This window comes from Protopterus annectens, chromosome 6.part0, assembly GCF_019279795.1.
Source record: "Protopterus annectens isolate FY-2018-M chromosome 6.part0, PAN1.0, whole genome shotgun sequence".
Classification (NCBI taxonomy): domain Eukaryota; kingdom Metazoa; phylum Chordata; order Ceratodontiformes; family Protopteridae; genus Protopterus; species Protopterus annectens.
In genome coordinates this window covers 270581689-270609188 of record NC_056737.1, presented here as the reverse complement: position 1 = coordinate 270609188, position 27500 = coordinate 270581689, and the positions used below count along the sequence as shown (strand labels likewise).

Here is a 27500-nt window from a genome sequence, read left to right as displayed (position 1 = left end):
ACACAGAGGGCCTCTGGCTGACAGTTTGAAGATAACTACAAATTGGGTGCCATAGGCGACTCCCTAAACGACGTGGACATCCTTCAAAAAGGCCTCACTGAGACTGATAACTGGTGCCAGCGCCATGGCCTCAAGCTCAACATCAAAAAGTGCATTGCCATCCCCTTTGGTAATAACCCTGTAACCATGGACTACCACATAGGCGGCAGGCCACTTTATGCTGAAGGCATGACGGGACTCTAGTTGGCAGTAGCCTCTCCTTTGATAATGACATCATCACAGTAGTCAGGAAATCCTACGTGGCACACCTCATCATGAAAGGGTTCTCATCCTGGAAAAAAAGAGCCTCTACCCGCCTCTCATCATGCCTATTAGAGTACAGTGCCCCATTTGGAATGTACCTTACAAGGCATCTGCTACAGCTGGAAAGGCCACAAAAATACCTCACAAAGAGTATTATGGGCCTCAAATAGTTTCCCTCCACTGACTGCCTCAAAACGCTCCAGCTGTACTCCGTAGCATATCTGCTACTCTGAGGTGATCTCTGCCTAACATACAAAGCTGTGTCAAACCCTGAGCTGTTGGACATGCTACACCTAAAGAAATCCCAATCCTTAAGGGCCACTTGCTCTAGAGACCTAAACCTCATCAGCACAATTAACAGAACATGCTGGAGGGATAGATTCCTGTCCCAGAGACTTACCATACTCTGGAAAAAGCTATCTATCTATGTCAAGCAGAGTTCTTCACTAGCACTCTTCTTAAAAAAAAAAAAAAAAAAAGTCTTGATGAGTGGATGGATAATAGGAAATTCACCCCAGGAATCACTAGACAGGGGTGCAGGTAATTAGCATCCATGGGTAGCGAAAGCCAGGCAACCTTGTTGGCTAGGCTTACATAGGCCTTAAGGTCGATAGCCTAGTACCTGCCTATGAACTTATGTCTGGGCACCAAGCTGTGTGATTAACTCAAGCTGCATCATAATATTATGAAGTATTGGAGGGTACTGGGGAGTACTGAATCCCACAATTTTTGCAGAATATTTCCACACTTCTTGATTAAACATTTCTGGTACTTTTCAGTGGCCCTGATAATAAATTTATTAACACTTTAGGTAAAATTGTTAAAATATAGTGAACTAAAAAATGGTAAGTAAAAAGTATTCTTAAATGTGCATTTGCATACAGTATTTAGTGCCTCTCTGAACATAACTGCACAAGTCTGTAGTAGTAAAAACTGATATATTTTTGATGGGTTTTGATTTTATATCTTCCTTCTTTTTCAGCTTTACATTGACAAGTGGCCTGTGCAAACTTCTCTCATTGCTTTGGTGAGTGTTTCCTTTAAAGTCAAAGGAAAAAGTTGTGCTTAATTTTGCATTTTTGTGGTCACATTTATTAATGCTTGTGTTGTTGCTGATTTATTTATTCTGTTTGTCCTTTCACATTTGAAGCTGATAATAGAGAGAGGTGAAGTAGCTTTTTGTGAACTTTGATGGAAGGGCAGTAATCCATACTTGTGCGTTCCCTTCTCTGAGCTGAGATAGTCACTCATGTTTTCTTAAACTCCTGTACAAACTGGAATAATGCCATCAGCAACATACTGTGCCCTTGCATCCTGGCAAACCCAGTGTGTTTGGCAGTTCCAGTTTTTTTTTTTTTTTTTTTTTTTTTTAATTGTAAGGATGTGTTGAGGGAGGAAGAGGACTGTGAATACTTCAGAGTTCAAGATAAGTGACCGGAGCATTTTTTTTTTTTTTTTTTTTTTTTGTCTTTACAAGTATTTGTAGTTGGGCGAATAGGTTGGAGAAAAAATAAACAAAATTTAAATTGTTTTCCTAACTGTTGCGTAATTTAGGGCTGTATCTCCTCCACCTTTAGCACCCAAATTGCACTCCCATATATACATGCACATGCCCTTGTATACCATTCTTAATCCAGCTTCATAGCCACTGAAATACATGTTATTGTGCAGAAAAAATGTGTACTTTTTAGGTCTGCCTTTTGTGTTTTCCTTGTGAGTTTGTAATATTTTTGTCTACTTTTTACAGTCATTCATCAGTATCACACCTGAAAGCTGTTGCCTTACTCACGAATTGAATTTTGCTGCTGAAACATTTGACAGCTCGGCCTAGGTGCTGATGATTCATACAATTTGTTTGAGAGCATTTTAGCACTGCACCGTAGGGAATGGGCATTTTGCCTGTTGGGCTTGATTGGAAACTTTCCATTCGAATTTTATTGGAACTTTCTCCACTCCCCAAACAAAAGGGCTACCCAGCACTAGAAACAGGTTTTGCAGTAAATCCATTCCGATCTTTTAGTATTTGTAGAACAGTGTGTGTGTGCTGTGTCTTTAAGAAGCGTTTCAAGGACTGAACGTCCATATGTATATAGCGAGCACGTGCTGTACTCTGTGCCATTTTGAGAGTGCAGCCAGAGAGTGAACATGTATGAATGTAATAATTTGTTTATAAGTTTAATTTGTTTGTAAGTTTACCCAAGTTGAAGTATTAAGCCTCAATCCTGATGTTTGTACACAATAAATTTGTTTGAAAAGAACCCATTAAGTCTGATCTTTTGCATCCTGACTAGACGAGCGACATGGAGACAGAAGAGGGATGCCAGAGACTGATAATTCATGCCACGAAGTGCAGAGATAACAGTGAAGGTAAACTAAGAGAAGTGAACACGAAAGGGAGCTGGAAAATCACCAAAGGCAACTAAACATTGCATGACTAGTTTATTTTGTAAAAGTGATGAAACTGAGCATTACAAGTGAACAAATCGCATTATTAAACGAGCAAAAAGGTACAAAAGGTTCTTTGATTAAGCGAAATGTTTATATTTGATAAAATGATAGTGAGCAAAGCTCATAAAGGGTCAGAAATTACCTCAGAGTTTCAAAACAAGTATGTTTAAAGCAAAACTGGCATGTTTAGAGTAAAACGGGCAGAAGAAAAGTACAAGGGGCATGAAAAGAGATTAAATGAGCAGAACAAATATAATGGCAAAAAGGGCACAGTAAGCATAAATGAAGCAAGGCAACTGCATGTTTTGGGCAAAGTGCTGTGTTTTGGCATAACTAAGACTTTGTATTGTATCCAGGACATAACTAAAGTTATTCTAAGTATCTCAAAGTTTGTAAAAGTGCTTACAGTGTGTGCTTATTACTGAGCATTTAGTCTGAAGAGTCTGTTAGCGTGCAAAATGCAACTGTTCCTTGAAGTACAGCCATTTTGAAAAGTTTCTTGTGCTGGGTGTGTCTGTTCGCAAAGTGCCGCATAACAGTGTGTGTCTTGTACTGTAAAGAGTTGCTTAGTGAAGTACCGCCACTTTGCAGGAGTTTCAGTGTGCTATTTATTCCCAAAATGCAATTGCTTCTAAATGTTTCTTGCTCTGAGCTTCTCCTGCCCAGTTCATTCGCACAGTGCAGTTATTTGAATGTTTCTTACACTGATTAGGGCTGATTTCTTACAGTATGATGATTTCAAGAGTGTTACAGTGCCCGAGTGACTTATTTAACAAGAGTTCAGTAATTTAGAGACTTGTTGTGCTGTTGAGCCTAATTACAAGTACTGGCATAGATTTCTGGCATGTCTGTATGTTCGTGCATGTTTGCAAAACAGGTATGTGTTAATATGGTAGATGGATTTCGGAAGCCCTCACCACTTGTATTTGATCAGAATATTGCAGTGAATTGGAGAATATTTGAACAAAGAGTACAATATTTTTATACAAGCAGCTTATTCAGACAAAGATGCAAGCACTAGGGCATTCATTTGCTAAACCTAGGTGGGTCAGAGGTCGTAGAAAGAGAGCTCTTGTGTATTCACCAGCAATATGTGAAGGAGAACGTGAAAACCGTCATATTGTTGTACAGGCTGAATCAAAGGAAGACCTCAAGTGTTTGAATTTATTTATTTAGGCCCATTTTCAGTGGAGACTTGGAGAAAAGCTCCATTTACAGTTGCAGACATGTCAGAAAACAGTAATTAATACAAAGACTAAACATTACAACAGTAATATTGACAAACATTTACATAAAATAAGATCAACAAAGACAATATATTTTTATATATAAATTTCAAAAAATCCAATACAATAGGAGCAGGATAATCCCAGAGTAGGAATATTTACAAAAACCTGATTGCAGATGTACTGTAAAGAAGAGCAAGTAGAAAAAGGCAAATAAAAAGAGTGAAAAACTTAGAATAATCAAAAGTAGCATTTAGGAAGAAATCATTTGGATATCAGGTCAGAGCTTGGCAAGGGCAGGACCAGGTCTTAATAAGGTAGTGTTTGAGTTGTACTTTGAAATGGAACTTACGGGGGATATTTCTTATTTTAAGTGGAAGGGAGTTCCAGGTGTGAGCTACAGAGTATTTATATAGGGACTTACCAATATTTTTTGAAGGTTTGTAAATGTCAAGAAGATGTTTGTCAGATGTATGAAGATGACGTTGGGGGTTATATAGAGATACAATATTAGAGATGGAGGGACGTGAAGTGTGATTATAAAGAACTCTGAGTGTGTGATATGCATTTGAGAAAGAAACAATTGTTTAGGGAATTCAGGCCATTGTAACGATTTACGGGTGAGGCAGTGGTGGGATTTGTAAGGGAGATTAGAGGTGGATCTTGCTATTTTATTGCATGTTTGCTCTAGTTTAGAGAGAAGTGAAGACTGTAGGTTAGTAAAAACTGGAGCTGCATACAAAAAGACAGGGTAATAGGAGAGAGAGGACCAGGGGAGGGTTTGGTGGTGTTTGAAGCACAAATTCAGAGAGATGTGTAACCCCCCCCCCAGACAAATATTACATTAGAGAGAGACTTGTTTTTCACACGAGATCAGAAGCCAAGGGAAACATTTGTAGCTTATGTAACTGACCTGAGAAAGAAAGCTAAAACATGTCGGTTTGGTGATTTAAAATATGACATGATAAAGGACAGGCTTGTGTGTGGTATTAATAGTGCTGCAGTGAGAACGATTTTGATTTGTGAGAGTGATTTAACATTGAGCAAAGTTATACAGATTTGTCAAATCCATGAAGTTACAGAAAGGCAGACAAGTATGCTTGCAAGTGATAAGAATATGGTTTCAACGAGCTCTAGAGTAAATATAGACAGTATGCAACACATGACAAACAGAAGCAGGCTTAAGCACATGCAGCCACAGCCCCTGCTGGTTCGCCAGAGAAACCACATAGTTTTCTTGCAAGTTCTAAGAAAGGTGCGTGCTCAGTGCAGTACAAGTGTTAAGTCAGCAAAATCCAAATTCAACCTTGTTAACCGTCATTGTGGAGCCAATCATGTGTCTGAGAGAGAAATGCTTAGCATTTAGTCAGCAGTGCCACAAGTGTAGGAAATGGAGTCATTTTCAAAAGTTTTGCAAATCAAGTAAACCTCACACAGTTATAAAGAAATGTCACTCAAAAAAGCAAACTGATCAAGCAGAATTGCAGCAGTCTACTTTCTACGTAGATGGTGTATCTGTAGTTGGTGAAAAGGTTGAAGAAGTGAATTTATTAACAAGAAATGTATTGTTCGGATCAATGGTAAATCCACCAAGCTCAAAGTAGACACTGATTCACAGTGTAATGTTATGTCAGTAGGTACTTCTGCTAAAGTGAGAGCTAATGAGCAACTCAGTGTGGCCGGCTGTGCGAAACTTATGGAGGTGGCAACATTCAGACCGAATGCTCAGTAGTACTTTTATGTTGTTTGGCCAATAACTCTTACAACTTGCTGTTCTATTGGTTCAAAGACATCTGCAGTCATTATTGGGTCTTGGAGACAGTATGAGAGTGAATCTGCTTTCCTTTGCCAAAGTTCGTCATAGCACATTTCCTAGTTCCAGTTTTACTAAAGCTGTTTTCAATCACAAGTTGGGAAAACTTCCAGTTGTGCATTTTATGTAATTAGACCCAGAAGTAAGTCCAGTGGTCAGACCAGCAAGAAAAGTTCATATAGCCATGCAGGATATAGTCAATGCTCAGTTAAAATAAAATGATGCAACAAGGTGTAATTTGTCTAGTTGCAGAGCCAACTGAATGGGTTTCGTCTATGGTAGCAGCTCGCAAAAAAGGCTCAGATTAAATCAGAATATGTATTGATCCAAGAGATTTGAACAAAACATTGAAGAGAGACAGCATCATCCAATGCGCACAGTCAGAGGTCACAGCTCTAATACCAAATGCCTCTGTTTTTTCTGTCTTGGATGCAGAGAGTTCATTTTGGCAAGTATGCTTGATTGCAAATCCTCATTGCTGACTACTTTCAGTACCCCGTTTGGCAGATGTAGATTCCTCAGGTTGCCATTTAGAGTAAATTCTGCAACTGAAGACTTTCAGCATGCAATGGAGCAAATTTTTTCAGGTTATCCCTGTGCTATAATAGTAGATGATTTATTGGTTGGAGCCAATGGTGAAGCAGAGCATGACAGAAACCTTAAGAGAGTTCTGGACAGAGCACGTGAAGTGAACTTAAAGCTTAATCCCCTGAAGTGCAGATTCAGACTACCAGAAGTTACGTATGTAGGTCATTTATTTACTGGTACTGGCTTGCAACCAGACCCATCTAAACAAGAAGCCATTCTCAAGATGCTACCTTCAGATAATGTTCAAGCTCTGCAATATTTTCTTGGTATGGTTAACTATTTAGGCAAGTTTATACCAGACTTCAGTGAGTTGGCACCTTTTGAGAGAGCTGACGTGTAAAAATGTTACATGGTCTTGTTTAGATCAGCACCAGAAAGAATTTGATGATCTTAAAAGTAAAATTGCCACTCCACCTACATTAAGATACTATGATGTTAACAAACCAGTAACCCTTTCCTGTGATGCTTCAAAATTTCATCTTGGTGCAGTCATTCTTCAAGAAGGCAGACCAGTAGCCTATGCATCAAAAAATCTTACCCAAACTGAAATGCAGTATGCACAAATTGAGAGAGAACTTTTAGCAATAGTGTTTCCATGTTCCAAGTTTCATGATTATATCTATGGTCGAGCTATTCAGATTGAAGCTGATCACCAACCTTTAGTTACTATTTTAAATGAGCCTATGCATTCCTCTCCTAAAAGAATTATTCTCATATTGCAAAAGTACACCTTCAAAATGATCTGTGCAAAAGGTAAACTTCTGTATCTGGCTGATACGTTATCCAGATCGCCCAAAAATACAATGAAACAGCTTTGTTAAGAGAAGTTTGACTTTGATATCATGGAATTGTGAAATTTTTTCTGCCACAAGAGTTGATGAGCTGAGTTTTATACAAAGACTGATAAAATTTTGCAGAAGCTCAATCACTGCATTAATGTTGGATGGTCATCAAAGCAAGCTAGTGTACCACCTCAAATGCAAACTTATTTTCCTTAGAGATGAGATGTTAATGGAAGATGGCCGTATTTTCTAAGGCCTAAAATTTTTGTTCCTACTTTCTTACAGCATGAATATGTCCAGATTTTACATCGTGGTCACCCAGGTTCTGAATTTATCAAATGAAGGGCGAGAGGACTAGTATTTTGGTCTTCTCTATAAAAGACATTGATAAAGTACTTTCATCTTGTTCACTGTATAATAGTGCTAAATCGCATTTGCAAAAAGAACCGCTTTACTTAAGTCAAGTTCCTGAACTACTTTGGTCAACATTAGCCACTGTTACATTCGAGTGGAATAATCAGCATTACTTAGTATTGGCATACTCTTATTTGAACAGGTTTGAGATTGATTTACTACCTAACGTCCACTTCTTAGTTATTACTAAGTTGAAACGTCATTTCTCAGTCCATGATGGTCCACACAGTTATTTCTAACAATGGTACTCCATTTACTAGTCAGTTGTTTTGGAAATGTGCAAGAGAATGGAAGTTTTTACATGCTAATAGTATTCCAGAATATCCACACTCTAATGGTCTAGCTGAATGTGCAGTGCAGAGTGCAAAGCAATTACTTGAAATGTCAAAGGATGACAATACTGTGAAGATAGGTGAAGGGTGCCAGCGTAGTCAGATAGAATTCTAATTTTGTCATTTGTAAATATTAATATAAGCCACAGGCTTGTTCTCTTACATGGAAGAAAATGCTGTTAAATGCTGAACTGCAGAAATGTAACAGTGCACTCTGCTGTAGGATGGCTGATGCGTCAAGGATTGTGTAATTGCTTGATGCCAAAAATCAGAGGTGAGATTGCCTAAGTGAAGGAATTCTTCTTGTTGTTTTGAGGCCAGAGTTAATGACTAGAATTTACATGTATTATTTATTTTATTGCTTTGGCTTCCTGACTAGCTGCATGATCAAAAGGGCTATTAACCTCTGAGTTTCTGTTAGCCTGGGAAAACAGAAAATTGTTAAGAATCATGTAATGTGAAGCAGCACTGTTATCAATTTAGAGAGAATCAGGAAGCATTTTGCATTTGTCTTCAGAACATCCAACATCACCAGCACTGCCTATGTTCTATATGTAAGTTTATTTTAGAACTGTTTTCTCTTAGATATAGCTGGGAAATAAGAAGATTAGATTTTTTTTTTCTGTATTGATGTCAGAACTTTTCTGCTTTATTATTTTAAGCATTTCTTTGTGATCTCTGAATTCTTGACTAGCAGTGTGTAGTAAGAAGTATTGTCTTGTGTTTTTATTATTTATTATTAAATATTTTTAAACCTTTCAACTGTGCTGTTTTGTGTAGAGATAATTTAAGCTCTAGAGTACATTGCATGTATATAGTGATACTGTCCAAGTCACTCCAATAAGCTTTGCTGTTAAGTTACACTTAACATTTGGATAATAATATTGCACAGTAATAATTGGACACACTTTAGAAGGGCCTTTTTAGTAGCTGAAAAATATTAGTGGGTGGTGGCAGCTGGTACTACCTTTTAGACTGGGCAGAAAAGGGGCACAGCTGGAGAATCTGTGCCATCCTTCCCCAGGAGTGTCTGTGTGTTTGTATATAACTCATATGTGTGTGTGTGTGTGTGTGTGTGTGTGTGTGTGTGTGTGTGTGTGTGTGTGTGTGTGTGTGTGTGTGTGTGTCAGCTACTTGGGCAGGGACACAAATCACTGGTTGGACAGAGAAGGTGCTTGAGAAGGTGCTTGAGGTTTTAGCTTGCCCACTATGCTGAGATCAGGACCCTATAGCTGTGCCAGTGGGGAGTCTTATTGGGAATCTGGAGAGAAAGGGAGAAACCAGCCCCAGATTGACTGTGGTCTCTGTGTGCTCATAAGGGAAATTGTACTTTACTGTCTGTGTATCTGTTATCCTCTCCTGTGTGGAGGCCCCTCACTGGTGTTAATGGTGAGGAGGCTCCTTGATTGCTGGGCCAGATCACAGGAGTCGCATATTAATTGTTTGGCAGTGGTGGGATATCCACAACACATATTAATTGGTTGGCACATACTAATTGGCTTGTGGTGTGGTTAGTGTGAATTCCTTCAGCTTGTGTACAGTGATTACTGAAGGTGTTTTTGTGTTCTAAATCAGCCATTCACTGAATACTCAGAGTTCAGATCACAATTGTTTTATTTCTTTTGTTAGCTTAGTTAGTCAGGGAGAGCAGGCAAGCATGTCAGCAGTAGAGTATGGAAAGGTGACAAGGAGCCAGTTGGCTGAGATGTGCCAGGCTAAAGGACTGGTGCATGGAAGCCTGACTAAGGCAGACATGATTGCAGCTTTGGTCACTGCTGCAGCAGAAGATAGTAACCAGGAAGATGATCAGACTGGCCGTGGAGATGTACAACACTCAGGAAATGGACAGCTCATCTTTTGTGCAGAGGACTTAAAAATCCATCTGGAGCTAAAGAGACTTGAGTTGAAGGCCAGGCGTTTGGAAATGGAAGCTGTGGAAAAGGAGCGTCAGAGGCAGCGTGAAAAGGAGATGCTGACTCTTAGCCAGGGTCATGGAGGTAATGGGGAAGGGAGTAACTGGACCCCAGAAGCATAAAAGATCAATAACATTTTTCCGCAGTTTTCAGAGCAGGATCATTTTTGTAGCCTCATTCATATGTTTGAGGGGGTATGTAAACAGTATGATGTTGGTCAAAGACTCTAGGTACAGTTCCTGAACCCCTTACTCCATGGTAAAGCTGCAACTGTGTTGTCTAAAATTTCTGATTGTGAATGTTTTGATTATACTGCTAAGAACTATTTTTTTAGAATTTTTTAAGCTAACACCCGAAACGTATAGGAAAAAGTTTTGTGAGCATAGATGCAAGGCAAATGAAAATGTATGTGAATATGTTGCTGAACTGAGCACTTGTTTTCATAGGTGGGTGAGTGGATGTCAGGTCAACACTTTTGAAGGGCTGGTCAACCTTTTTGGTGAGGGAACAAGCCCTTAGCACTTTGCCTGAGGACATCAGGATCTGGTTAACTGGTAGAGAATGCGCTACTTCAGACCGTTGGGAAAGAAGGGAGACCTATACCTAGCAAGCAGGGCATCCCTGTACAGGAAAGGGACCCCCAGTACTGCTCATGGGTCTAAAGGAATCCATGGTGAGCAGCACAGACTGCCCCAACAGAATCTGCCAGTATCAGGGGAAGCCACTAGATCAGGTATACGTCCAGGACCTAGAGTTTAAATGTTTTGAATGCAACCAGTGGGGCCATGTGGCATACAGATGTCCACGGAGGCAAGGTGGGGAACAAAAGGTGCGAGAGACAGTAAATGGGGAAGACAAAATGCCAATAGCAGGTTGTCTTGCGAAAACAGGGGTACCGAACTACCATCCTGCAAATGTCCTGATGGGGAAGGATTTTGATGAGGCAGTAATATGTGTTAATGCAGTTACATGCAGTCAGGCTTCGAGACAAGCATGAGAGTCTGGTAGCCTGGGAGAGACCCATACAGACCGCATACTTGCAGCCAGGACTGGTGAGGTGGTTACTTCAGGAAGGAAGCTACACTGTAGCAGTAAGACTGAAGGTGAGCCACAGCTGCTTGTGGGTACTGATGTTCCTTTGGACAGAGTGACTGCAAAGGTAGAGGTGAGTAGCAGTACCCAGGCTGACAGAGGCACCACTGTCAGAGGATGCCAGACTTCTTGTGGAAGGGGAGCTGGGAAGGGTTCCAAAGAGAGAGTTGAGACAGGCTCAGCTGTCAGACCCTACATTGCAAGGCTTGAGGTAGGTAGCTAGTGAGGCACCTGATTCTGAAGGGAAGGGGTAATCTATATACTGGGACAAAGGGTTACTGTATAGAGAGTTGACCCCTGAGGGAGGGCTCGAAGATGAGAGGGTACAGCAGTTTGTAGTGCCTAGAGCCTACCTTCTGGCGCTTCTAGCCATAGCCCATCATATTCCCTTTGCAGGTCATATGGGCATAAAACGTACAAAGAGACTTAGTATACAGAACTTCTATTGACCTGGAATTTCCAGAGATGTAACGAGGTACAGCAGGACCTGTGAGCAGTGCCAAAAGTTAGGCAAGACAGGAAACAGGGTGAGACCTCCTTTGATCCTTTGTCTGTGATTGAGGAGCCATTTCAGAGGGTAGCTATGGATATTTGTGGGGCCTCCGAGTACCTCAAATTCCTCAGGGAAAAAGTATATCCTAGTAGTAGTAGATTATGCTACAAGATTTTTTCTCCATTGAGTCAGAAAAGGTGGTAAATGCTTTGTTAGAGATTTTCAGCAGGGTATGTTTCCCAAAAGAAATACTGACTGACAGAGGTGCCAATTTCATGTCATACCTGCTCACTTGTCTGTGAAAGTACTGTGGGATGAAGCACATGAGGACCCCACCCCCTACCATCCCCAGACTAATGATCTGGTTGAGAGGTTAAACTCTGCAATCAAGTCCATGCTACGGGCATTTGCAGACCAGTTTGAGGGAGTGGGACAAATATTTGCCCCATCTGTTTGCTGACAGAGAGGTTCCCCAGGAATCCACAGGTTTTTCACCCTTTGAGTTGCTGTATGGGCATAGGGTGAGGGGATCTCTAGATTTAATTCGAGATGAGTGGGAAGGTGAGTGTGAATCCCGCAAGGAGTCTGTTTTGGCATATGTCCCAAACCTCAGGACAAGGCTCAGGGAACTCATGGGCTTGGCCCAGGAGAACCTGGCAGAAACCCAACAACAAAAAAAGGTATGGTATGACAGGAATGCTTGCGCTAGAGAGTATGCTGTAGGGCAGCAGGTAATGGTTCTCATTCCTGTCAGACACAACAAGCTGCAAGCAGCTTGGGATGGACCCTACAGGGTGGTAAGGAAGGTAAGTGATGTTATCTACATGGCAGAACTGCTAGGCAGGAGCACAAATTATACTATGTTAACATGATGAAACTGTACCATGATAGGGAGGCCCTTGTGCTGAGTATTTGCAGTGGCTTGCGGGAAGAGTCTGAGGTTGATCTGGTGACTTATCTACTCAGTGAGGCTCGGACTGACACCTCAGTGGAAGGGGTAGCAATGTCCCAGCAGCTATCTTCTACCCCGGTTTGAGAAGTCCGAGCAGTGTTTCAGGAGTTTGGGGACATGTTCACTGAGAAACCAGGGTGCACCCACCTGGTGCAGCACCAGATGGATACAGGACCCCAAAGGCCTGTTAGGCAGGCCCCTTATAGGGTGCCTGAGAGAGTCAAACAGACTCTCTGAGGGAGGAGATACAGGAGATGTTGGAACTAGGGGTAATTCAAGAGGGAAACTGTCCCTGGGCCTTCCGAGTGGTGGTGCCAAAGAAGGATGGCAGCACCAGGTTCTTTGTGGCCTCCTTGAGACCGATGACTGGTGTCAGAGCCATGGCCTTAAATGCAATGCCAAAAAATGTGTCGTCATCCCCTTTGGGGAAAAACCCTGTTCCCATGAATTACCACATCAGAAGGTGTTATAAGAGATCTAGGAACACAGGTTGACAGTAACCACTCTTTTAACCACCACATTGCCACTGTGGTCAGAAAGTCCTTCAGTGGGGCACATCTCATTACTAAGGGTTTTGCATCCAGGAAGAAAGAGGTCATTGTCTTCCACTACTCTTCCCTCATTAGGCCAATCTTTGAGTACAATGCCCCATTTGGCACGTACATCACTAAACACCTGGAACAACTGGAGAGGCCACAAAAGTATCTCAGATAGAGGATTGTAGGCCTTAAACATTTGTCCTGTATGGACAGACTTAAAAAAAACTCCAACTAAGATGTCTCATATAGCCTCCTTAGAGGTGCTCTGTGCTTGACTTAACAAAGCCATGTCTGACCTAGCTTTGTTTGCAATGCTACATCTGAAGAAATCCCAATCCCTCCGCACCACATGCTCCAGAGTCCTCATCCTTATTACCACAATCAGCAGAACATGCTGGAGGGACAGGTTTATAACCCAGAGACTGCCCATGCTTTGGAATAGACTTCCTATACATGTCAAGCAGAGCACCTCACTTTCCCTCTTCAAGAGGAATCTTGATGAGTAGATGGGAAATAGAAAATTTGCCCCAGGGATCACTCCAGTGGCTTTACTTGACCGAGGCACTGGGAACTAAGATCAGGTGGCACAATGCCAGGGTAATCTTATGGGCTAGGCTTGTGAAGGCTCCAGGGCCTTTTAGCCTAGTACACACCTATGAATACAGGAAATCAGATGCTTACCCCATGCCTAGGACAGATGAGACCCTAGAACAGCTGGGTTAGGCTAAGTATCTTACAACCATTGACCTTACCAAGGGTTACTGGCAGGTGCCCTTGACTCCCAGTGCTAGAGAGAAATCAGCCTTTGTGACTTTTTTTGGCTTGTATGAGTTCACAAAGGTGCCCTTTGAGATGAAAAATGCCCCCAGTGACTTTCCAGAGACTGGTAAATCATATCCTAGCAGGAGTGTTTGCCCTTGCTTACCTAGATGATATTGCCATCTACAGCCATTCCTGGCAAGAGCACCTTCAACATGTCAAGGAGGTGCTGGGCAGACTACAGAGGGTAGGGTTGTCCATTAAGCCCAGCAAATGTCAGGTGGGTATGGCAGATGTCTCCTACCTGGGACATTGAGTGGGAGTGGTAAGATCAGGCCAGAACCTGCCATTGTAGAAGCCATTCAGGCATGGCATGCACCTGTTACCAAAAAGCAGGTGAGGGCATTCTTAGGACAGCAGGGTACTACAGAAAGTTCATCCCCAGTTATAGTACCATAGCTGCTCCCCTCACAGACCTGACAAGGAAGAACAGGCCAGATAAGATAGTGTGGACCACAGCACGTGAGCAGGTATTCCAGAAGCTTGAAGCTTTGGGTGGACCCCCTGTGTTAGCCAGTCCAGATTACAGCAAAGAATTTATTGCGCAGGTGGGTGCTTCAAACCATGGGGTGGGGGCTGTATTTGGTCAGATTTTTTAGAGGGAGAAGAGGACCCAGTGGTTTATCTCAGTCGTAGGCTCCAACCCAGGGAGGAATGCTATGCAGCTGTAGAAAAGGAATGTCTAGCCGTAGTGTGGGCACTGCAGAAACTTCAGCCTTATTTGTATGGAAGAAAATTCATTGTAGTGACAGAGCACAATCCCCTAACATGGTTACACAGAGCCAGCTAACAAAATGCCAAGCTACTAAGATGGAGCCTGGGGTTGCAAGCATATGATATGTCAGTGCAGCACCGCAGTGAGATTAGCAATGCCAACACTGATGGGCTCTCAAGATAGGGAATGGGGTAAGGTATACTCTGCGAGACCTGACCCTCTCAAGCAACGTTTCTCAAGGGTCCCTTGAAAAACTAGCTTGAGTTCTCGGGGGGGGGGGGGGTATGTGAAGATAGGTGAAGGCTGTCAGCCTAGCCAGATAGAAGTTTGTAGATAATTATATCATTTGTAAATATTAATATAAGCCACAGGCTTGTTGTGTTAAGTGGAAGAAAATGCTGTTAAATGTGGAACTGCAACAATGTAACAACAGTGCACTCTGTTGCAGGAAGGCTGATAAGCATTGTGTAAATGTTTGATGTCAAAACTTGGAGCCGAGATGTCCAAATGAAACAATTCTTCCTATTGTTTTGAGGCCAGAGTTAATGGCTAGAATTTACATGTATAATTTCTTTTATTGCTTTGGCTTCCTGACCAGCTGCAAGATCAAAAAGGCTATTAACCTCCGAGATTCTGTTAGTCTGGGAAAACAGAAGATTAAGAATGATGTAATGTGAAGCAGCACTGTGTTATCAATTTAAAATGAGAGAATCGGAGAGCATTTTGCACTTGTCTTCAGAATATCCAGCATCACCAGCACTGCCTATGCTGTATATGCAAGTTTGTTTTAGAATTGTGTTTTCTTAGATATAGCTAGGAAACGTGAAGATTAGATTAGTTTTTTCTGTATTGATGTCAGTACTTTTCTACTGTAGTATTTTAAGCATTTCTCTGTGATCTCTGAACTCTTGACTAACACTGTGTAGTAAGAGGTATTGTCTTGTGTTTTCATTTATTATTAAATATTTTAAACCTTTCAACTGTGGCTGTTTTGTGTAGAGATAATTTAAGCTCTAGAGTACATTGCGTGTATATAGTGATACTGTCCAAGTCACTCCAGTAATCTTTGCTGTTCAGTTACACTTGCCGTTTGGATAGTAATATTGCACAGTAATTGGACACCCTTTAGTAAGGGTCTTTTTAGTAGCTGATAAATATTAGTGGGTGCTGGCAGCTGGTGCTACCTTTTAGACTGGGCAGAAAGGAGGCACAGCTGGAGAATCTTTGCCAGCCTTCCCCAGGAGTTGTCTGTGAGTTTGTATATAACTCTATCTCAGAGAGTGTGTGTGTGTGTGTGTGTGTGTGTGTGTGTGTGTGTGTGTGTGTGTGTGTGTGTGTGTGTGTGTGTGTGTGTGTGTCAGTTACTTGGGCAAGGACACAAAGCACTGGTTGGACAGAGGGTGCTGGAGGTTTTAGCTTGCCCACTAGGCTGAGATCTGGACCCTATAGCTGTGTCAGTGGGGAGCTGAGATCTGTACCTTATAGCTGTGCCAGTGGGGAGTCTTATTGGGGATCTGGAGAGAAAGGATAAACAGCCCCAGACTGACTGTGATCTCTTAAGGGAAATTGTACTTTATTGTGTGTGTATTTGTTATCCTGCCCTATGTGGATGCTCCTCACTGGTATTAGTTGTGAGGATTGAAGCTCCTTGATTGCTGGGCCAGTGCGCAGATGTCACAAATACCAATGTCTATTTGATTTTTACTTGATCTCAGAAATATACCCTGTGACGATATACTTGGCTTGTATGCTCAGAGACTTCTATCTAGGCAGACCAGAACAACATTGCCCATCAGTTCCAGTTTGTTGAGGCCTAAAGCTAAGAACAACAAGGCAATTTGAGCTCAACTATTCACAAAGCGTTCTTTTCAAAAATCCAGCTATGATAAATTGAGCAGATTTCTTTGTTCATTTAAAGGAGGAGAGACAGTGAGGATACAAATGGTGCAGCCAAGAGGGTGAACATGTATGAATGTAATAGCCAGTTTGTTTATAAGTTTACCCGAGTAAAAGTATTAAGCCTCAATCCTGATGTGTTTGTACATAATAAAGCTGTTTGAACAGAACCCACAAAGTCTCATTTATTGCGTCCTGACTAGACGAGTGACAGAAGTGAATTTCACGGGTCTAGCTGAATGTGCATGCCACTAATGTAGCAGGCTGTGACATAATGTTTAACTCTTCATGGAGAGATGTTCTTGGATCTTTTCCATTAAGCATAGTCTGTGAAATAGTTGGTGGTAGTTCATTACGGGAGATAAGAATGGCAGTAATCATATTTGTTCATGTTTGGTAGAAAAACGTAAGTGTTTTTTTCCACTGAGGAGCTTGATTCCCTTAATGTGTTGGTGGGAACCACGGTTACCCATTTAACCATTCAGTTCTTTCCTGAAGGTATGAATGTCTTTGCTGAGTTTGAGAGGTCTTCATTCTGTAGTCATGCAAGTCTGATGTCTAGTTGGTGGATGAAAGCACTTTTTTCAGACATGAAAATTGTTAAATTCTTTTGGTGACTGGTCAAATTTTTTTTAATTTTTTTTTCTTTAAAATTTAGTAGTGACTTCTAAAGTTTTGTATTGGTTTTAACTGTTTGTGAGTGCTAGATTTTAGCTAATTGATGTGGTTTTGTAACAAAGCACTGAAAACAGCTTGCTGCTCTCTCACTGGGGTCACCAATTCTCCTTAAATCTCTGTAGTAAAATGATATGATACAGACAAGTGAGTTACTGTAATCAATCATTTGCTGTAAGATTGCTTTTAAAGCACTTCAGTTCTGTCTGTGAGAAGTCTTTGTACATTTTGAATGTGCACCAAATACTAATTGAGTGGGCTACACAACAGGGTAAAGTATTCTATAATTGGTCTGATAAAAGTTGTATAAATAGAGAGTTACTTGATTTGCATGGTTCTCAAGCACAAAAGGAACAGATGGACAACTTTAAAGTCTATGTGGGTATTAAATGAAAGAAAGCAATCTACAAAGGCTATCAGGTCAATTTTAAAGTTGTTGCCCTCAGTACTGTATAAAGATGCTAGGGAGTTTTTGCCAAATGCCTGAATGCTGCACTTTTTTTTAATCCCCTCCCCAGCAGCACTGCATCAGATGGCTCCTGTAACTTGTACCCACTCTGCTTGTTCATTTTGTGGTGGTGGGAGTTGGGAGTCCCAGGGCTAAATGAGAGCCCTATAGGGCCCACTTGTTTTTGCCAAAGAGTTACAGTTTGCGTCTTCACTGTGGTAAAAATCAGGTGGTGAGGAGCAGGCCAACTTGATGGTCATGAAGGATGGTCTACTCTTTCCCTTGCAGAGTGCCCCTCTCTCTTGCAGCTGGTCTTTCAAGTTTTGCCGTGTGCTACCCTTTGAGGTAAGTGTGCGTCCACATGGTGAATCTCCTCTGATTTCTGTACATCTCTCACATGGCAGCATAGCCTTGCTAGGTTCAAGCTCCATAGGGAGGTAACACCTAGTATTCCTGCTAGGTATGTTGCATGTAATGAACCAGAGGCATCTTCTTCCCCCACCAGTATAGGTGAAGCAATGCTCACTCCATCCTCCCTTGCCATCTCCTGCAGACGCCCGAGCTGCTATTTGAACTTGGGTTGCCCATGATGTTGTCAGGGCTTTATTCCTTTATTCCACTGAGCCGGCTAGAATGCTGCACTTGTTGATATTTAAGGCAAGGTAATTTCTTCTGCAACATTCATGTGTAATTTGAAGTATTGCTTTAAGGGAGGTGGTGACTTTACTTTGTAGTTAAGTCATCAGCGTGTTTATGCCAAACAGTGGAGTCTCTTTTAATATCTGAGGAAAAGATGTCCTCTCTTAAACGTTTTGCATATAACTGTACAGCCAATTGTAGACCCAAGTTGTTACAACTTTATTGATCCCAAGGATTCCAGAGTGTATATATGATTCTGAAGAGAGTTGCAGTATGAAACATTTCAGGCTGATCAAGATACGCTGTATGGATTGATAAAATTGGGTGGCAATAGGGTTCTCAAAAACATAAGGCTGACTTTCTAAGATGACTGCACACTGGTTAACTAGTTAACCTTAGCTTTTTCATTGTGAAAAAATAAACCAGAACTTTGTCACTTTTAGTAAGTTCGGCTATTGGTTAGTAAGTATACTGCCTGGATGACCGCAAAGAAGAAATTAAAAGAGCCTGAAATAATATAAACTAGAAAAGGTAAAAAGAAGATGCTGACTGGGAAGAATCTTGCAGCTGTTAACCAAAAAAAAAAAGTTCAAGCTCCAGCTTTGGTGCAAAGTATAGCTTCCAGCAACTTAGAGGATAAAAGTCAAATGTGCTCGGAGCTGATTTAAATAAACTTAACACCCTGAATGACTGTATCACTTCCAATAACAAAAGGCTGGATAAAATGGAAGAAGGTTTAATCAGATATTCAGATGAGCTGATAAAACTGTAAACATTGGAGGATGAATTGACGAAAAGGCTGGCTGAGTAGTTGACTGTTCAAGAAGAAATGTTTCAAAAAATGGTAGCATTATAGGACGGCACACAGGGAAAATCTGAGATTTTCTGCTGTACCACAGAAACTAGAAAGAACAGACCTGTATTTAATTTTATGATGACACAAATATGCAACTGGATTGGTGTTCTCCAGCAGGAACTATTAATTGCAAGGGCACACTGTGTTGTGTATGCTCCAGACCTGGCTTTGAGAGAAAGCAGCCAAGACCTGTAGCAGTGAAGTTGCAAACCTACCAGCTGAAATCATTCACCCTGACGAAACTGTGGCAAAAAGGCAAAGCATTAAAATTAGAGAGTGTGTGGAAAATGATTGTTCGCTGTGCATTAGACAAAAGAGAAACATTTTTTCCAACAATCGGGGAATTTTGAGAGGCAGAGATGAGATTAAAGCTGGTGTATCCAGTTGTCTTTAGAATATTTATTTCCCCGGAGAATCAAAGCTTGATGCAGAAAAGACTAGAGAGGAAATAGTTGTGTTTGTCCGACATAGTGTGCCATCCTGCAGAGGGTTACTCTGCTTCTCATTCTTCTAATAGTAAAGCACACCGAGAGACTTTTTGCGAGTGAAACTTTCTCCACTGTTGCAAAGAAATATCCCAAAATGGGTACAAGCACGTAGAAAACAACTTTCAACCACTGAATGTGTAATACAGCATAGAGGACAGTAAGGCACTACTAAATGATAACCCAAAACTGTGAATGCCAAATGAAGAGCAAAATCTATTTAATTTAATAAACAAATATTAAGCGCTTTTATCCACACACTGAAACTTTGTCTTCATCAGAACATAATCCCACCTGACAATACACCATTTAAAAAAAAAAAGTCATTAACCTTTTTAAGTATTTAAAGCCACAGTGTTAAAAACATATAAAACTACAAATACATGTACTCAAGTGTGTAGGCAGGCACTTGCACCTCCCTGGAACTGACTGGCCAGGAGTTTTTTTTTTTAATTAAAAGAAAGTTAAAGTTTTTTTTTTTTAAATTTAAAGTTGTTTTCTAGCAACAATCTCCATTAGTTTCAGATCTCTTTAATGTGAAATTATTTGGATGACTTTTACTTGTGCAGAGATTGCGTATGTTAATTGATATTGGTTGTTTGTAATGACATAAGTTTGAATGGCCTTTTATGCTTGAAATGTTCTGAATTGGGCAGTTTGTCATAATTACATTTTGTTTTATTACTTACTGGAAATGTGTTCAAAACTATACATTTAAAACACTCTAGCAAGTGGTGCTGTATCATACAAGGGATATAATTAATTTATTATATATTATAATTAATACAGTCAGGAAGGTGAAGCAAAGGACTTTTGCATGGTCCTAAAAATGTGTGCAAGGGGCCTATTACTTGAAAACAGCCAAAAGATAAACTTTAACCTGCCACTGACCAGATGCATTTTCTTTGAATGTGGGCTTCAGTGCTGTTTCAGTGAGTGTGAGTTTGAAATGGAAATAAGTTCTAATGGTAAGTCTGTTTTCATTGTAAGACTATTGCTTTGTATAGGAAATGTTCATCAGTGTTTGTGCTATAAAATTTGAAATAAAAGTGTAAATTAAATCCAAGTATCTGTAATCATTGTAAAGTAAACCATAAAACAGTATGCACACTGAAAGTTTTTAACAGCGTTATAGCAACTGGGGAGAAATAGCCAAGTAATGGGACACTGGAATGGCTGCGTGGGGGGGGGGGATGAGTGAGGAGGCTCTGGGTTTACACTCTCCTGCAAAAATTCCTGTAGGCTCTCTTGCATGTCATAACTTCAGTGTTAAATATTACCATTAAAATTACAATTTATCTGCTCTTGGTTTTAAAGCAGGTTTTGTGGAAATTATATAATTTAGTACAGGCTTATGCATCAACTTTAAGTTGTCATAATAATTCAACATATTAAAGATGTGATTCCCAAGCACCCCTCCCCCCTTATATTCCATGGGACTTGATCAATTATGGCAAAAACAAATTTGTTAAAATTCTGGCAATGCAGAGAATTTTTGTAAAGTGCATGATCTGAAATAGTTGACTTCATTTGGTCTTCAAGGTGTGGGTATTCATATGTGAATCAGATCTGAGACTGCTGCATCATTAGCATCTGATCTGAGCTCCAAGCTCCTCCCCTAACCCATAATGCTCCCCTATCTCCTTCCTTCCCTCTGATCTCATTTGCCGCTGAAAAGCTACACATCATGGTCGCAGAGCTCCAAGCTGTGTTTTGGGTAATTGACCTTTTTTTTTGGGCAGTTTAGGGTAATTTTTCTTTCCCATCCTCTTCTTTTCACCTCCCCTACTGCGTTAGTCCATCGGATACACACAAAAAAAATAGGGGTGAGTACAAGTTACACTTGTTAGATGTACACTGGTAACTGAGGTTTTTATTTACACAGAACAAAATCCTTTCGAAAATCTGATCAGTTGTTTGTCTCCGATTCAAAACCATTTATGGGCAAGCCAATTTCTAAAGTGACTATTGCTCACTGGATTTCTCAATGTATCATTTGAGGATATTCTGATAGAGACATTTCCCCTCCGGGTCAGTTGAAATCACACTCCACTAGGTCCATGGCCACCTCAGCGGCTTTTTGGTCTAGGGTGTTGCTGGATGACATTTGTTCTGCATCTACTTGGTCCTCATCTCATACATGCATATCTCATTGCAAATTGGACATTGTATTCAGGAGTAGGGCATCTTTTGGATCCATGGTGCTCCAGAATACCCTTCCATGAAGGCCACCCAGATGTTGGCAGCTGGGGACTCTGTCCCACAGGTTGAAGACCAAATGAAGTCAACTACTTCAAGTAAAGAAGTTATGTACTTCCCATAACATTCCATCTGAGTAGTTGTACTTCATTTGTCTTCAGTCATCCCCTCCTCCTTCCCCCTGACCTTGTCACTATTACCCTAATCGTGTGTAAAGCAGAAGAGGTGTTGAAGAAAATGGAGGACAAAGCTAAATCTATGCTAACAGTCAAGGATTTCTTACAGGTACAACCTGCCAGATTTAGCAGGAACTGGCCTGCAAAGAATTGGTCCTTTCCAGTGTCAGACAGGCCAGAGAGAGGCAGATACAGATGGCCCAGAGGCAGATCTCAGCCCCAGGGCTCATACAGGTCTAAACAATGGGGTGCTTCTACCTCCAAAAGTGGAGAAGATAAATCACAGCCATACAGGAAACAGTCTCAATGACTTTTCCCTGCCAGCATTGAGCACTTAACTTTTGGCAGCCCCTTTAGGGGGAAAACTAGCACTTTTTTTCACAAAATTGGCACATGATCACCCTTGACAAATGGGTCCTGAATATAGTTTCTCAAGGCTACAGGTTCCACTTTCACACCCTGCCAAGGGCAAACAGAATGCCAAACCTGCCACACAATCAATGGGCAGAGGCTCAAAAACAAGTTTCAGTCCTCATGGACATGAGGGCCATTCAGCGAGTGCCACAGCAAGAGCAGGGACAAGGATTTTACTCAAGACTCGTCTTGGTGCCCAGAAAGGACAATTCATGGAGACCCATACTGGACCTGTCTATTCTAAACACATTTCTGGATATTCCCAAATTCAAAATGTTGACTCTGCAGCAGCTTCTGCCCATGCTGGGCAAGAAGGCATGGCTTTTGACTTTAGACCTAAAAGAGGCATACCTGCATGTCCCAATCAGACATTCATGCAGAAGATACCTTATAGCTGGCTCAATGCACTACCAATTCTCTGCGCTGCCCTTTGGCTTATCTACTGCGCCCAGAGTCTTCACAAAATGCCTGGCACCAGTTATTGCATTTTGCAGACAAAGAGGAATACAAATTTATCCTTACTTGGACGATTGCCTTATTCAAGCAGAGAACAAAGACATTCTACTACAGCATCTGGCGTTTGTAAAAAGATTACCAACATGCCTAGGGTACACAGTAAATGAAAATAAATCAAAACTAGTACCCTCACAAGAGATAATATTCCTGGCTGCAAGCTTAAATGCAACTTCCCAGATGGCTTATCTCATGTCAGACAAACAAAGACAACTGACTACTTATTTCAAAATGTTGGCAACAAAGACCCAGTTATCTGCAATAAAAATTCTGCAGGCTTGGGACTTCATGGCATTCTGCATACTGCTAATTCCATATGCAAGACTGCATATGAGGAAACTACAATGGTATCTAAAAAGTGTTTTGACTCAACATTGTCACAGCCTGGAAACAATAATTACCCTCATTCCCTGCCTGCAACAGAGTTTCGATGGGCAGAGGCCTGTCACCACAACAAGGGACAGCCTTTCACTTTACCCACAGCCAGGCAGATATTAACAACAGCTGCATTAGATTATGCCTGGGGGGCCCCATATGGCAGGAAGATGTATTCAGGGCACATGGGCCGCAAGCCAAATGCATCTACATATCAATCAAAAAGAGATGCTAGCTGTTCAAAATGCCCTGACAGCCTTCAAGGATCTACTTCATCCAGGATAACTATTGATAAAGATGGACAATACTACAGTCATGTGGTACATAAACAAGCAGGGAGGCACACATTCCTACCCCCTCTGCAGACTAGCCATGACTTAGTGGGACACAACATTGACTTACCGAGTGCATCTGCAAGCACAATACCTGCCAGGAAGGATAAATTCTCTGGCAGACGAACTAAGCAGAAACCTAATGGATCCCCACGAGTGGAAATTGGATCCACAAGTCTTCAGCATAACAAGGAAATGGGGATGCCCCGACATAGACATCTTTGCCTCGCCTCACAACTGCCAACTGCAGAAATTCTGCACAAGGACTCATCACAAGCTAGCATGGAAAGTGGACGGTCTTATCTTTCAGCTGGAAAAACTTAACAGTTTATGCCTTACCCCCACTGCCTCTCCTCTCCAAGGTACTCCTAAAGGTCAGACAAGAGAAGCCAAAAATTATACTGATTGCCCCAGAATGGCCCCAGCAGCACTGGTACGCAATCCTAATGAGCTTGTCTCAATGCCCAGTCTGGACATTACCTCAAATTCCTCACTTATTGACTCAACAAAACAGTCAGATCCTGCACAGCCACCTCAGGACCTTAAACCTGGCAGCATGGCGGATAATGTAACCATTCAAAACACGCCTCTGTTTAAAGCAGTGATGGATGCTATTTTGGAGGCCAGGAGGCCTAGCACCAGGAAATCTTATGCAGAAAAATGGAAGAGATTCTGTGCTTGGAACCAGGTACAAGGAATTGACACAATTGTGCCAAATATTCCTCAGATTTTACAATACTTAGCTGAGATGCTGGACAAAGGCCTATCCTTTTCCTCAATTAAGATTCATGTCTCTGCCATTTCAGCTCACTACAATACAGAGCCACCTGTATTCTCTCATCCATTACTAAGGCAGTACCTCAGAGGGGCCAAAAACATAAGACCCCCCCCCAAGGAGAGCACCAATACCTGCATGGGACCTAAATTATGTCTTGGAAAAACTCACACTGCCTCCTTTTGAGCCAGCCTCTACAGCTGATATAAAATTCTTATCTTGGAAAACAGCTTTGCTCCTAGCAATAACCTCTGCAAGACAAGTCTCAGAGTTACAGGCACTCATGGCTGTGGAACCCTTTATCATTTTCCATCAGGACAGGGTTCTCTGAGGACAAACCCGACATTTATGCCTAAGGGTGTGCGTGTGAGTGTGCCTTCTGTGGAAGGTTGGGCGCCGGGCTGGCAACTCGACACCGTAAAACTCCACTGCCATTCAATGTGCGGACAAGGTGATCCGCTGTGGCGACCCCTAACCGGGAAAAAGCTGAAAGAAGAAGTAGTAGTAGTGTCCAGTGTGGCCTTGAATCAAACAATTAATTTGCCTACCTTTTATCCAAACCCACGGAATAAGGATGAGAGACTTCTGCATTCTTTGGACATTCACAGGCAGCTACGCTTCTACTTGGACAGAACCAAAGCTTTCAGAAAAACTGAACAACTTCTAGTGGCATATGCTGCAGACAAGGAAAATCTATCTCAAAGCAGACTATTTCAAAATGGATAGGTCACTGCATTCGTTTCTGCTATTCACAGCATGGCAAGTCAGTGTCTAAGGGCATTAGGCCACATTCAACCAGAGCAGCAGCCACTTCAGCAGCCTTCCTCAGAGGAGTACCAACCAAAGACATGTTAGAGGCTGCAACTTGGAGTTCAGTGCACACTTTTACAAAGCACCATCACTTACCTCTGTACTCTAAATCTAGAGCAGGCTTTGCCACTGCAGTTCTGCAGGGCCTCATAGCCTCTCCTAATCCTGTTTTGCCCCAGCCGCCCAACCATAGCTTTGGGATTCAACCCAATTGTAATGACTGCAACAGTGAAACATTATTAACATAGTACAGCTGTGTACCTACCATAAATGTAGATGTTTGAGTGTAATCACTGTTGCAGTCCAGGTTTACCCACCCACCATCCTTCTTTCCTTTGCTGGGTCTAATCTGTACTTCTCTATTCTATACAACCTGTGTGGGGAATTTGCTTGTAGATGAAGGCAGAATTTTGCTTTACTGCATGCATGTTTATTGGCATAAATTAGCCTACCCTTTTGGGGGCACCTGACATCTGGGGCAAGAAAAACTGAAGAAAATGGCATCGGCTGCGTCTTTTATACCCTTGGTGCACTGACAGCAGGGAGGAGCTGACAGCAGCCGACGCCGGACCAGGACTTTGGAATTCAGGCCGACTGCGGGTAGCCTGCCAGCAGGATAACCCAATTGTAATGACTGCAACAGTGAATACACTCGAACATCTACATTTATGGTAGGTACACAACTGTACTTCTTGTGCCTTATTTAAACCACGTACTATTTGTCGTCGGTACATTTTCGCTTCTAAATATTTTGGTACTGTGTTCAATTATCCAGATATGTCTTCGGTAAGCCACCTGACTACCGACATTCCGAAAAAATGCAAAGATAAAGACAGACAGGGCACCTAGGCCCAAAGCTGCCAAGGACGCTTCTCCTAAACTAGTCGCTGGTTCGCCGGTACTCGTGCTTTCACAGCCCCTGATACCTGCTACTTCAGATTTGCAGGCCTCTACTGACACCCATTCGGAGTCCAGTATGCTGCGAGATGCTTCATTTGTGGAACCTGCGGATGCCTCTACATTGGATGGGTCTAGAGCCGCTGTGCAAGCACCAGCTTCCAAGAGTGAATTCAGGCCTACTGACTTGCATATTAAACTGACGCCATCTTCTTCTAGGCCTAAAACACGAACCATGCCTAGGAAACCGACGCTTAGACTGCATGTTCAGGCCTCTATGCCTAAAAAACAAATTGATAAGAATGGCTGAAGACCTTATTACTTTAATCAGGGGAAGCCAACCTTCTCCCTCTGAGACCAAGGACTGAATTTGCTTATGAAACTTCTGACCAGGATTCTGAAATTTCTGTCTCCTCTGAAGTCCAGGGTTTACCCTTATCCTACATATGAGGATTCTGATGCAGAGGACTCTTTTCCCTCTGCTTCTCCCCCAGAGGATTTTTCTTTTGGTGAAACCTTGCATACTCTTAGGGAGCATTTTCACTGGGAAAGCCAATATTACTCTGATTCTAAAAAGAGGCTTGGAGATGTCTTACTCCTGCCCCAACACAGGCCTTTAGCTATCCCTCCTGTTCTGAACATTGTTGACAATGCCTTTTTGGAATCTAGCTTGGCCCCTGCCCTTTACCTCCTGCTCCCAGAAATCCTGACAGATAATACAGGGTTCCTGATTCTCACAAGTTCCTTTTTAAAAATCCTACTGCGGATCCTGAGGGCATTAAGGCTACTACTGCCAAAAATCCTACCCCCTTTGATAGAGATTTCAGGGCCCTGCATAGATGGGGTAAGAAGGTATACACATCTGCAACCTTGGCCATCAGAGCCTTAAATTGCCAGTTTCATATGCTAAAGTATTAGCAACATATTATTGGAGTGCTTAAACAGAAAATTATGTTGATTCCTGATTGTGCTGAAAATAAGGATTTACAGGATTTAATGCATTCTGCTGAACAGGTTGGAAAACATACTTTACAATGTGGTTTTGATTCACTAGACAGGGGTGTCCAACCTTTTGGCTTGCTGGGGCCGCATTGAGTGAACAGAAATGGTCTTGGGGCCACATATAAAATATATCATATAGTTAACTCTTTCGTTGCTCCGGAAGACCACAATCAACCTCCTGGCTATACTGTAGGTGCATTTGAACAATGAATAAATGTAATAAATGCCTAATATTTGCCTTAAAATTCTAATTCACATTCTAATTCTAATTCTCTAATCTAACAGTTAACTCTAACATCTTGGTTAATATACATACATATATATATATATATATATATATATATATATATATATATATATATATATATATATATATATATATATATATATATATATATATATATTTTTTTTTTTATACAAATAAACAGATATTCACCACAGCACTAGCATTTCTCACTGGGAAAACCATTCCAGCAGTCCAACTTCATAAAATGTCAACATCAGCAGTCCTACAATACTATAATCCACAAAAATAACCCAACAAATTTGCAATAAAGTAAAGAATTCACATTACTGACG

At 41.4% G+C, this 27500-nt stretch overlaps 1 protein-coding gene across 1 annotated transcript in view; it reads left to right on the top strand.

The window, feature by feature from the left end:
* Window positions 1-27500, top strand: part of LOC122804259 (transmembrane protein 87A-like) — a gene marked incomplete in the record, with an annotated part of 1166529 nt that overhangs the window by 101180 nt on the left and 1037849 nt on the right. The window contains 1 exon segment of the mRNA XM_044074023.1: window positions 1286-1330. Coding sequence (XP_043929958.1) covers window positions 1286-1330 — 45 coding nt within the window.